The 13,636-nt window shown below is 37.4% G+C and overlaps 1 protein-coding gene across 1 annotated transcript in view; it reads left to right on the top strand.

The window, feature by feature from the left end:
* Nucleotides 1-11,425, top strand: part of SLC38A2 (solute carrier family 38 member 2) — a 19,906-nt gene extending 8,481 nt beyond the window's left edge. The window contains exons 8-16 of the mRNA XM_034770026.1: nt 1,346-1,428; nt 3,592-3,650; nt 3,782-3,958; nt 4,782-4,861; nt 4,954-5,054; nt 5,983-6,107; nt 6,771-6,915; nt 7,043-7,140; nt 8,117-11,425. Coding sequence (XP_034625917.1) covers nt 1,346-1,428; nt 3,592-3,650; nt 3,782-3,958; nt 4,782-4,861; nt 4,954-5,054; nt 5,983-6,107; nt 6,771-6,915; nt 7,043-7,140; nt 8,117-8,215 — 967 coding nt within the window. The 3' untranslated portion in view covers nt 8,216-11,425. The remainder of the gene's footprint in view (nt 1-1,345; nt 1,429-3,591; nt 3,651-3,781; nt 3,959-4,781; nt 4,862-4,953; nt 5,055-5,982; nt 6,108-6,770; nt 6,916-7,042; nt 7,141-8,116) is intronic.
* Nucleotides 11,426-13,636: the final 2,211 nt, after the last annotated feature.

Here is a 13,636-nt window from a genome sequence, read left to right as displayed (position 1 = left end):
TTTTTTTTTTTTTAAACTCAAAAAAAAATGTTTTTGTTTTAAAAAAAAAAAAAAAAAAAAAAAAAAAGACAAGTCAAAGACCTGTCTAAATCATACTAATTTGAGAATGTATAATGTATTTTTTTTTAATTCCAAATAAAGTAACTGAAGAAATGGGTCCAAATTCTTCTCTCATTTGCATTGGTATGAATACAGAGTGACTCTGTTAAAATTAATCCAGATTTACACCAGTTTTCAGAATTTAGCCCTTAATGTTCAAACTAGTAAAGTCTTTAACATGGCTTATTTGCTCAACAAGGCTTTTTTGCTCATCCAAATATTACATATGGTTTAAAAATATCTCCTGTTATGGATCAGCTAGTACTATTTCCAGTATTAACAGTGGGATAAAGGCTACACTATTACTGCCACAGTTGAATAACCCATGACCAGTTTTGCCCTGTTACTTCATTGCACTGAAGTTATTCAGTTCAGTCTGAGAACTGAATTTGTCCCCCAGTGTTTCAGAGGAAGATGCTCCCAATACACCTGACAAATGAGTGATTACTTTCGCCTAGTGAAAGAAAAAAGAAACACAGGAAGGGGTTCAGGGAAGAAAATCTCTATGAAATTTCCCTTGTGGTGATATTCTTCCATATTTTTTTTTCAGTTGTGATGGGCCAGATTTGCCCCTATGGAACAGAATGAAATCTTCCCTGTGTCCCAGGTGATAGGCAGAAGGCCAGGGCCAGCCATGCAGAGGCCATGTGCTTCTGCAGCATCTCTGGCTCTCTCTCTGGCTTTCCCCTAGCTCCCTGGCAGCATACAGTAGAGCCACATTACCAGAGATTTCCCCTGGCTCTTCAAAGCCTTTCTTAAAGGGTGATCTCAATCCCAGATGGGGCATAGTGAGAAAGATAATGCAGCCTCAGGTTTGGGTGGCTGGGGAGCAACAAAGAAACAAAGGCCTAGATTCACTTAGGCAGCTACCTCCCGTTAGGATTCAAGGACATAGGGACCTTTGTGAATTTGAGCAATATGCATTTTTATTTCCACCAGCATCTTTATTCACCCTTCTCCCCTCCCCTCCCCCCCCCTCCAATAACCGTGTGCCTATCCTAGCAGAGGACACTGAGGGAAAGGGACATTGCAAGAGGGATCTATCTATTGCTATCTTCAATAGCCGTTGTTTTGTGAAATTATCATAACATCGTTTTATTCTCTGGTATTGTTATTGGATATTTTATCTTTTACTTACATATATTTGTTTCTATAACACACTATTGTTTGTAAGGACTAACCTATAGGCATCATTATTGTAAAAATGCTTTGATTACTTACATAAATTCCTCTTTTTTTCTTACAGAGAATGGTATCTTAATGGTGACTGTTTGGTTGTGCTGGTGTCTATAGTGTTCATTCTTCCTTTGTCACTGCTGAAAAATTTAGGTAAGCAACTATTCATTTAAAGTAAACATGGATACATATGTTTGATTGGCTGTTAACATGTGGAAGGTCCAAATATGGGAGCTACCTCCACATTACTGATCTCTTGCCAGGTGAACTCTGGGAGAACTGTGCAAATAATCTCAGTCCCTGAGGAGAAGAGCAGCACTTCTCTTTTTAAGAAATAAATGAGGGCTACAGAGTGTTTGTAGAGTATAAGAGGAAAAGAGAGTGGGTGAGGACAGGACGGGGAGCCTGTAGTTCCCCCCCCCCCCCTTGTCTTTGACTGTGACCTTGTCAGATCTCTGTTTACACAGGATTTGGCCTGGTCAATGTACGTGCTATGCACATTTGAGGAAAGCACAGATGCTATGCAAAGTGATGCTCATGATTCAGTTGGTGGAATACTTTCTCTGAATCAATACAGAGTGAATACCCCACATGGTGCTTGACTCGATAACCCACCCTATGTTGTAGAGGACTATGGAACTGAAAGTGGCATTTTTCAGATAAAATACACGACCAATTTCTGCTCCCACTGAAGACTATATCAAAATTCCCATTGACTTCATTGGAAACAAGATTAGATCAATTAAGTGAAGCTCCTGACCACTTGTGGTCATCAGTTACCACATGGCACTCTTCCAAGAGTGGGGATGTTAGCCCTTGTGTCCTGGCCAAATTTCATTTTGGGTAACTACATTTTCCCTGCAGTTTAAATTGGAAATAATGATGTTGTTGTTGTTTGTTTGGGGTCCTAAACTGTTGTGTTGTATTGCTGCCTAGTTTCTTAGCAGAAGTGGCTGCACTTCAGTGATCCATATACACCTCTACCCCTATATAACGCTGTCCTCGTGAGCCAACAAATCTTACCACGTTATAGGTGAAACCACATTATATCAAACTTGCTTTGATCTGCCGGAGTGCGCAGCCCCGCCACCCCCTTCCCCTCCCCGCCCGGAGCACTGCTTTGCTGCGTTATATCTGAATTCGTGTTCTATCGGAGCAGAGGTGTAGATGTTTTTTTAGAAAATGGAAGAGGGTGGATTGTTTTGATTTTGTGATTCTTTGAGTGAATAAACCTATAGGAGATTTCCCCCCCCCCCCCCCAGGGCTTGTCTACACAGTGGGCTAATGTGCTTTATAGGGTGTGATTTTTAATGAGTACTAATGTGCTCTGCATTAATTGGGCCATATGCATCCTTCTGGTGCACACCGGCAGGGTGTACACAGACCAATTAATGCACAGCACATTCATGTACTTCAGAAATCATACCCTTATAGAGCCATAATGTGAGGGCTTGTCTTCACTGCACCAGCTAGCACACTTGAATTACTCCACTTACTTGAGTGAGGCCTAGTCTACACGTAAAAATTAGATTGATCTAGCCATGTTGCTCAGGGCTGTGAAAAATTTTGCGCCCTGAGCACCATTGTTAAATCAACCTAACCCTAATGTAGATGCAGCTAGGTTGACAGAAGAATTCTTCCATTAACCTAGTTACCCCCTCCTGGAGAGATGGATTAATTACATCAATGGACAAACCCCTTAGGGGGTTGCAAGGTTATTACATGGGGTTGTGAGCTGTCAGCCTCCACCCCAAACCTCGCTTTGCCTCCAGCATTTATAATGGTGTTAAATGTTTTTAATTTATAAGAGGGGTTGCACTAAGAGACTTGCTGTGTGAAAGGGGTCACTAGTACAAAAGTTTGCAAACCACTGGTCTACACTATGGCACTACAGCGCACAGCTGCAACACTGGGACTGTGCCAGAGTAGTGTAGGCATAGCCTAAGAGTGACCACGTAGAGACACAACAACCGCGTGATTTTGATTAGCAGCACAGTCACTGGATTAGCAGTTGCTGAGTTGCTGATGAACTGCTGCATCCTCCAACTGCATTACTAACTCCAGTGACAGCAGCTCCCTCTTAATAGGCCAGCTAGCTCAAGTTTAAATTTAAAGTTTAAAACCACGTAATTTGAGCTAAAAATTTTTGGGTGTGGAAGGAGGGGCAAAACTTGAGTTTATAGCTTGAGCTAACACTGCAGTGAAAACAAGTGATGAGACACTTGTAAATTAATAAATTTTGTAATTTTTAGCAAATAAGTGGTGGGGGAGAAGCAAGGCTGTAATTAAAATGTTGTTTCTCTTTCTTGATGACAGGATATTTAGGATATACAAGTGGCCTTTCCTTAATGTGTATGGTCTTCTTCCTTATTGTTGTAAGTATAATTTCTCTGTAGATTTACAGTGCTTGTAATAGTGCATTTCAAGTGAGATTTCATATGATTTCGAAGAGCTTTATCATATTGTATCAGTTAAAAATAACAATGTGGTATGGTGGTATTTTTAGGTAATTTGCAAGAAGTTCCAAATCCCTTGTCCTTTGGGATCGGAGTATGACATGATGAACACAACTCTGAATGGCACATTGGCACACCTGGCAACTGCTGCACCTTTGCATGGAACAGCACAAAACATGACTAGTGATGACACGTGCAGGCCAAAATATTTCGTCTTCAACTCACAGGTAAGGTAGCATATGTAAATGGCATTCTCACTATTAAAAATAGAGGGAGAACAAACATTACGTAGAAATATGGTCATTTTTGCTTACATAATTGCCAAACCTAATATTTTGGCGGCCATTAATTATTTATGTCCCAATCCTGAAAGGCATCGTGCACCTCCTGCAAAATGGGGCTTCCTTAACTTTTATTGAGCTCAAGACGAGATGAGGGTTTCCAGCCTCTCCTGGGAGGCAGTCAGCACTTAAGCACATGTTTAACTTTAAACATGTGAGTAATCCCATCTGTATTCAGCAAAACAAATAATTTACCAGATTAAGTTGCACTGGTGCAAACCTCACCAGTAAATGGATTTTGCACTGTTGTAACTACAATGATTGAAAAGTCTCCATTGACTTCAGTGGGCTTTGGATCAGCCCCTAAAGGCCCAATCCTGCAAACCTTTACTCACACAAATACCCCTAGTGATGGAAAATCTCATGAGAAAGGAATACTCATGTGAGTAAAGAATTTTCAAGATCAGGCCATAAAGATTAAATCCAGCAAGGCACTAACACCTCTTTGTAGCTGAATGCACTCTGCATCTCCCATGGGCTTAAGTGGGGCTTGAGGATTCTCAGTATTGGGCCCTTAAGAATAAAAGAGAGAGAGAGTTGTAATAACCTTACAGAATAGTTGACTTTTTTTAATGGAAAATTGAGACAAATTATACTTTCAATGGAAAGTAAAAATATAAAGTAGAAACCTACTGATGAATTCTGTGCAACAAATATAAATTTGATACATCTATCAAGAAGTTTATAAAGCATGTTTTATGTTTTTCAGACTGTCTATGCCGTACCAATCCTAACATTCTCTTTTGTCTGCCATCCTGCTATTCTTCCTATTTATGAAGAACTGAAAGGGTAAATGTATAGATTGTATATAACTTTACTATTCAAAAAGAAACAAGCAATATATTGTCACTAACACTTATTTCTGTTTGTTTCTTTAATAGCCGAACCCGTAGAAGAATGATGAATGTGTCCAATATTTCGTTTTTTGCCATGTTTATAATGTACCTATTGGCTGCTCTCTTTGGATACCTGACATTTTATGGTAGTTATTGCCTCTTCTATTTTTTTTAAATAAAGCATGTCTCCAGAAATTCAAAATAAATCTTGTGGTTTTTAAAATGTAAAGCAAATTAGCATTAACTAATAAATTATTTTTATACATTCACACTTAAAGGGAACCAGTGGTCTTATGGCTAAAGTTCAGGACTGGAAGTCAGGCTATTTTGGTACTGTTTGACACAGACTTTCTGTTATCCTTGACCTGTCTGTGCCTAAGTTTATCTCTCAGTAAAATGGATATACTACTTCCAGGGACTGTAAAGCTTATAAAATTCATTTATATTTGTAAAGTGCTTTGAGTCCAACATTGAAGTTACTATGTAAGGACAACTATAGAAGTGAGTTTATTATGATTCTGAGCCTTAATGTGTTTAAGAAGGGAAATGAGCTTGTTTTTTCTCACTAGCCCCTGTATTATTATTCACAAACCTCTCATAACTGCACACTATTGTATTTTTCCTTTTCTACTCCTGTCCCTTTATTGGTTTTCATCTATAAAACCAAAGAACTAAGTTCTGCTCTGTAGCTTCATTGTCTTTAAGGAGTCTACATTTGTATAACTGAGAATAGAATTTGGCTCTAAGAATTTGCTATGATGTTGCCATAGTCTAATAATAAGATGAAAACCTATATGCCTTTGTCATGCAAAGTCAGTGAATAGCAGAAAGCAGAATTTGGCCCAGCTGAAGTACATGTACAAGTAAAATGAGTGGCACTAGGCCCTGTGTCTGTCTCTCTCTTCCACAAACTCACAGGACAATGTGCTCAAGACCAACTGAGTTTTTAATTCACTGTAAATTTGTGGAGGAACTGGATGGACTGTTCTGTTTTATTTCTTAAGAAGTACACAGGGATATTACCATTCTGTTATGTCTTATTAGAGTTCAATTAATATGCCATTTTCTTTATAGGAAATGTTGAAGCAGAATTGCTTCATACTTACTCTGCAGTCCTGGGTTCTGATGTTATTATTCTTATTGTGCGTTTGGCTGTACTTATGGCTGTAACACTTACTGTACCTGTAGTTATCTTCCCAGTAAGTAATTCTTTTTTTATTCTGTGTATCCATCTTAGCCAGTAATTGGGTACCTTTCCTTCCTCTCTGGCTGTGGACTAATAGTAGTAATAAATTAATTAGGCAAGTGCAGTTTGCTAATTTCTAGTAATTTTTTTAACTTTTAAAAAATTGTTCTATATAACAAGTCTGCATGTATGATTTTTACTCATTTAACTGAATCAAAATAATTGAAATAGATAGGCATCAATTTAGAAAGTAAAACATTTTTACATAGAGGGGTCAAAACCTTTTATTTTTATTAATTTATTCATTTATAATACATACATATTTTACCCTATATAATTTTTCTATATTCAAGTCATTTTAAAGAAAATGAGATAAGTGTTGGGTACTACACCTGTTCCTTAGTCCCCTTACCAATTTGTTTGTTTTAAATGGTTTTTAGCTAGGTTTTTTTTTTTATTATTTTTTTCTCCCCTATTTATAAACACCTATATTAAAAAACTGGAAAATATGTTCTCATAAAGAGCTGTCAAATGCGTAAAGTCAAGTGCAAAACAGAGAAACTTTTCTCTCTCTAATGTCTTACTGTTACAGTAATCCCAGTCATTTTTGTATTAAGTTGACAGTCTCTTTAAGGACTTTTGTGATTAATACTAATGTCCTCATTATTTTTTGCAGATCCGCACTTCAATTACACAGCTGTTTTGTGCAGAGAAGGAGTTCAGTTGGTTACGTCACAGTTTAATTACAGTTTTTGTTTTGGCATTTACCAATGTTCTCGTAATCTTTGTCCCTTCCATTCGAGATATATTTGGATTCATTGGTAAGTTTTTGTATATTCAGGGTTTTGTTTATTTGTTTTTCAAAATCAGAACAGTGTCTTCAAAAGTCTAATGAAATACTGTACTTAGTTCAGAAAACTTTTTTTTTTTTTTTTTTTGGTAATATAGGTGCCTCTGCTGCTGCCATGCTGATCTTTATACTTCCTTCTGCTTTCTATATCAAACTAGTGAAGAAAGAACCTCTGAAATCAGTGCAGAAGATTGGGGTATGTGTAAAAGAGTATTTTCATTAACATGCTTTCATCACTGACTGGCTCAGAGCAAGGGTTTTAGTTTATTTCTTTATAATCTAAGGATTTCAGAATGTCTGTGATCTTCATTGATGAACTAGCAGTAACTAGTAGTGTCTATTATTCTAACAAGCAGTAGTTTCATAGGCAATTGTAACTGGAGAGAGAGCCACCAGGACATTATTTCTGCATACTTCCCCACGTGACCTCTCCAGTTGTCCCTGCCAACTCCAGAGGTGACCACAACCAGGATTTCATCCTGAAATAGCAAATTGTTAGTGGAAATTAAATAGTGGTGGAAATAAAATTATTTTAATTACATAAGGCTATTGCACCATTACTGAAACTAAAGTAGTGTGAATAGAAATGAGGCACATTTTGTCTATTTTATAACAAATACTATAAATAGAGGGAAAGTGCCTGATAAATATTTAGTGGAGTGTATTCAACAAAATATCTATTCAGTACTGAAACTGCTGTATAATATTATGCAGCCTCACTGGTCCCTCTCAAATATTTCTTCAAAACCTACTTCTCTCGGTTACTCTCAGAGCTGACCTCCCCCTGATCACTTGGGCCCTTTGCTCGATGTTGCTGCTTCTGATCTTAGACATTCAGGTTCAGATTCCCAACTTGTGAAGCCAGGCATAGCTCCATTTAAGTCAATAGAGCTATGCCAGTTTACACCAGCTGAGTAGGTAGCCTGCTATATTAAAAATAAATTTATTAATCCATTTTAAAAAGGCACCAGAGCATGTGAAAATCAAAGGTTATCTCATTGTCATTTACTGTAATCTGTGTTCTTTTTATTAGTCATTCCTTAGTGTTCTTTTACCAATTTAAATCTTAAATAACTCAGGACAGGCACTTACCTGTTTATGTCAGGTATACATTTTGTAGCTGAAGAAGAAAATAAAATGTCTAAAATGAATTTTATATTTTCTCTTTCCAGGCTATACTCTTCCTGGTGAGTGGCCTGTTTGTGATGATTGGAAGTATGATCTTGATTATTATGGATTGGATCCATAATTATGCATCTGGTGGACATTAACTGGCACGATTTAATCTCGAATACTCCAGCATTCACTGAAATATCTACTGAGAAAGAAAATTACCTAGGTTTGCAATTTTGCTTCCTTTTAAAATGCAGATTCTTTGATGCTGGGTCTTCTGACTGTAGAATAAGTGAACTCTTGAAAAGAAACTATTCTGCATGATGAAAGTGGCTATTAACATCAAACCACCTGAGTCTCTGGCTGAGGGAAGTGACAATTTTATTCCATTCCAGAGAATGGACACAAGTGTCTGTAGAATTTTATCAAGCCATGTTTGGCTTTCGTCATTGTTACTTGGGTATTTTATTATTTTACTTGAATGTGCCTAATGGAACCATTTGATGTGAAAAATAACTCTTAATTTACAGCAAAGTGTTGATATATCTAATGAGAGAGAGAGAGGAGAAAAAAAAACACTATTATTTTATGTACCAAAAATTCTTATGGACCTCAAAAGCATGATTTTTTTTTAATTGTTTTCTTAAAGTCAAAATGTATCCCAGTGACATAGAACCTGTACAAACATTTAATCTGTGTTCTAAATTTAATACAATTTTCCCTTCTATGGAGGTATAATTATACTGACTTTCAAGCAATTTGAGTAGGTCAAAACTCCATAACTAAATAGAAATAGTTTTTTCAGTGAAACTCAGATACTCCAAAATTTAATCAAAGAAGTCATTGTTGATATCACAAGTCATTGTACATAATCAACTAGAAATATCATAGTTTTAAAAAATGGCGATCTGACTCAAGTTTTAATACTTTTAACAGTTTCAGGTCATCAGAATGGGTGTTGTTTAAAATAAACTTTTATACAGTGAAGAGCTCATAAAGATCTTGAGATTTCTCCTCTTGAGGTTCTCAGTAGTGCAATTGGGTAAAACAGGGTGGTTGTTTGTTTATTCTGATTCAGTTGCAGCTATCTACCAAATCACACTGGATCATATCATGCCAATTATATACAAAACTCCTTTTTGAGATTAACTGGGGGTTCTGCTTAATGATAGCATATGACCCATTGTCAGTTATGTTTGGGTTTTTTGGTCAGCCTTTCTTGAACTTGCTGCACCATAAAAAAGAGGTCCTGCTATAGTTTATTAATTGTACAGTTTTCACAAACTGTACAGTATTTGTCAATTTCTCATCCACTGTTGGATTTTAAATTACTTGATTATTTTTGTTCCTATTTTGTCCATGCTAAAAACCTAATACACAAACTGCACCAGTATTTGGTGCTCAATAAAAGTTCTCTTCAGATAGACATCTGGGATTCCTCATGCAGTTGATAATGTATAGTAGTTTAAACAAAACAAAAACCCTCATGGACTGAACAGTCATTTTGTACTTGTTTGCTTCAGAGATAGATACATTTTGTTTGAGTCCTAACTAGCAAGCTACCAAAACAGGTGCTATATGTTTGTGATTAGCTGTTTTGTTTCTACTGCATGTTTACTATTTATTCCTATCCCAGGTTGAAGAGAAATGGTACCTGCATAAGAGCACATTTGACTTATCAACAGGCTCTTTCTTATACTGCACCCACAGTGTGGTGTCTGAGAACCTAGTCAGAGATAATAAAAGAGAGAGTCGTGGTACTTTTGTTCAACTATATTTGGCATAATGTTTTAAAATCTGATTTACAAAATTAAATTTAGTAGTTGGGTCCGAGGGAACAAATAATGGCATGTAATCAGTTGATTAAACAGCACTGAAGATTTTGTCTCAAAAGCCAGAATCAGTTCTAGGTAACAATCACTATTTGGCAGATGATGCCTGTCTTTCTCCACATTTTTAAAATCTATGAAAAATCGCAGATATTTTGATTCATACTTCTGACTACAACTACTAACCACATCTGTAGCAAACATAATGAAAAGTGAGAGTTCTCTCATCTTGCTTGTTTCATTAGTCCAGTGGTACTCAACTTTCAATTAGCACTTTGAACTGATCAGTGCTTCTCTTACTGGGACTCAGGAAGAGGAAGTGAAGTTCAGATTAAAGGCTCATTTATTTCTAATCTATGGATCAGTGATATGGCAACTCTTCCTCCTCCTCCCCACGCACACGGAAAGCTGAAGGAGGATTTAAAATGTCCTCTCCCTTCAAGAGTTTATAGTGTGTGTTGAGGATGAAGAGATCCCCTTTCCATCATCAAAGGGAGCAAAAATGAATCTCTTCCCTCTCTGCAACCAGAAGAGGGGGGGAGATCCTTCAGTCATTGTCAGGGGAGATAAGAGAGGAAGATGTTACATGATAGCACCTCATTATGTTGTAACAATACATGTTGTTGAGTCTTGCAAATTAATGCAGCAATGTCTGGACTTTACATTGTGAGTCAGTTGTTCTCTGAAGCTCCATTTGATGACTACGTAGCTCTTCAGCTGTTAAACTTGAGTACCACTTTGCTAGGTAGTTTTCTAATATATGAATCTGTTGCAAACCTGTCAGTTTAGAGGTCCCTAAACAACATACTAATGGAAATAAGCAGCTTCAGTATTAAACCACTGTATTGTCACCTTGTTTTTACATTGCTGTCTTCCATGATATTTCAGTCATAACTATAATGTTGTTATTTATAGAACATTAATCAATTAAAACTAAAACCTATTTTTCAATATTTATAATAGTTATGTACATAAACTGTATGTGTGTATATAATGTAAATATATTGTATATAATATAGGTTTGGGACTTTGGGTTTATGTATATATTCCTCTGTCATTATTAATGGTTATTGCTTCATTTCAACCAGTTGTTCATGTTGTGCATATGTGTAACAACTGTCAAAGGAAAGTTTATTTACAGAAAAATGCTATGCTTACAAAAATTGAAAGAGTATGTTACCACTCGAGATGTAAGAACACACGAATATGAAAGGTTTTATTTATTACAAATGTAAATGTTGCAATAAAGAGGAGTCTTTGGGGTCCATAAAGAAGTATAGAGCAGGTACAGATTTTTTCATACAGTTTATCATGGATGTTATAATTTCCCAAATGCAGTGACTAACAACTTCTTTTACAGTCTAATGTATCTGTTACAGGTGTTCTACAGTACATCTTTGTATATATTGTGTATATATACCCACTGTATTGTTAGACGTCAACAATTCAGCTACAGTTGTTGGCAAAGAGTGTTACACAGTTTCAATGAAACATTGTATGTTTGTTTTAACTGAATTAAAAATAAATAGATAATCCTTAGCAATTTTGTGTTTTTTCTTGGGGGATGAAGAGGTGAAGGAATTACTATTAACTCAAAAGCAATGTACAGCACACAGGAGATTTAATTCCTTAGCTACTTGACATTGCTTGTATTTTTTTTTTTTTTTTTTTTCCCCAGAAGTGTTCACAGTAATCTAAGGCCTGGTCCACACTAACCCCCCACTTCGGACTAAGGTACGCAGTATTCGAAGTATCTTAGTCCGAACTTACCGCGGGTCCAGACGCGGCAGGGAGGCTCCCGCGTCGATGCCGCGTACTCCTCTCGCTGAGCTGGAGTACCGGCGTCGACGGCGAGCACTTCCGGGATCAATTTATCGCATCTAGACCAGATGCGATAAATCGATCCCAGAACATCGATTGCCTGCCGCCAGACCTGGAAGTAAGTGTAGACGTACCCTAAGAATTATGCAGCATTTGACTTATGAACAGACTCTCAAACACCAGTATGATGGGCATGATATGAGAACCTAGACAGAGATTATCAAAAAATACTCATGGTGTTCAACTATATTCATCTGGTATAACGTTTAAAATACCTGATTTATAAAATTTCATTTAGTAGTTGGGCTGGAGGGAACAAGTAATGCCATGTAATCAGTTGATTAAACAGCACTGAAAAATTAAATGTATTTTCCTTGCATGATTATTACAGTAGCACCTAGAAACCATCCATGGCTGGAATCCTATAGTGGTAGGTGCTATATATCCTCAAACCACTCACTACACAAATGGCCAGCTTCCTCCAAGGCAGTTCTGACTTCTGCCAGAAACTCCACAACATTAACAACCTGCCCCAGAACACCAGTGTGGACGTCACCTCCCTATACACCACCATCCCTCACCATGACAGAATCGCTGCATGCCTCAAATACCTACAAGATACTGTACAACACTTAGAAACCCACCCTAAATGGATCACCAAATATCCATTTCATCCTTAAGCACAACAATTTCGCATTTAACTGTGCACTTTGTCCATAGCATGGGAACAGTCATTGGTACTAGGATAGCTCCCCCATATGCTAAGCTTTTCATGGATCAACATGAGGAAGAATTTCTGGGAGAAGGCACCACAAAACCAACTATGATGAATCGATATTTGTTTATCCTCTGGATGGACAAATTAAACTCCCTAAGACTTCTAACACAACTTCTATAATCACCACCCATCCATCAAAGTTTCTCTAGAACACTTCAACACCAGCATCAACACCCTGGGCATACGATCAGCTTTAACAATGGAACCCTACTAATGACTACATACAACAAACCCATGGATCACCACACTTACCTCCACAGATCCAGCAATCACCCCAGACACACCGAGGCACTCAAATAACAGAATTTGTTCCAAAGAGCAGTTTGAGGTATACATCTTAACACACTTAAAAAGGCCTTCACTAAACAAGGACACACTGCCAGAGATGTAGATTGGGTGGACCATTCCATGCTGCAAACACCCCATGAGAACCTGCTTCAATATGGGGGTAGTGGAGGGAATCTCACTGACAACACACCCTTAGTTGTCACCTACCAGCCTATCCTGGAACCTGAGGTATCCTCAAACAATTACAAACCATATTTGATGGGGACTCACATGTGAAAGAAATATTTCTTGAATGCCCTCTTCTGGCTTTCAAGCAATCCACCAAGCTCATCATCAGAATTCACAGACCAGGTCACACCAACTCAAAGCAGCACCAGACCCTGCCAGAACAACAGATGCAAAACCTGCAGACATATCTCCACTGCTATGATCATAAATACCTTCCACAATACACCTTTCAAGATATATGGGTTCTAGACATGCCTATCACAACATGTGGTGTATCTTATCCAGTGCATCATATGTCCCACATCAACTATGTGGGTGAAACCAGACAATTATTACATTCTCAAATGATACAGATAAATGCTAAAAGACAAAAACACCATGTCACCCATGGGCAAATACTCTTCACAAACAAATAACTTCATATCTGACCTCTTATCCTCAAAGGAAACCTGCATAACACTTTCAAAAAGTGAGCCTGGGAATTTAAATTCGTAATGCTGATAGAAACTAAAAATCATGGACTCAAGAGACACTGGTTTTAAGGCTCCCTACAACAATTTGTAACACACCACATTACCTGCTAACCCTTAACTGCCCACTTCATTTTAAGCAGTCTCCTATAGCTTGTGTGAACC

This window comes from Trachemys scripta, chromosome 1 (assembly GCF_013100865.1).
Source record: "Trachemys scripta elegans isolate TJP31775 chromosome 1, CAS_Tse_1.0, whole genome shotgun sequence".
Taxonomy (NCBI): domain Eukaryota; kingdom Metazoa; phylum Chordata; order Testudines; family Emydidae; genus Trachemys; species Trachemys scripta.
Note: the sequence above shows the minus strand (reverse complement) of the source record. Positions and strands in the feature narration are given on the sequence as shown.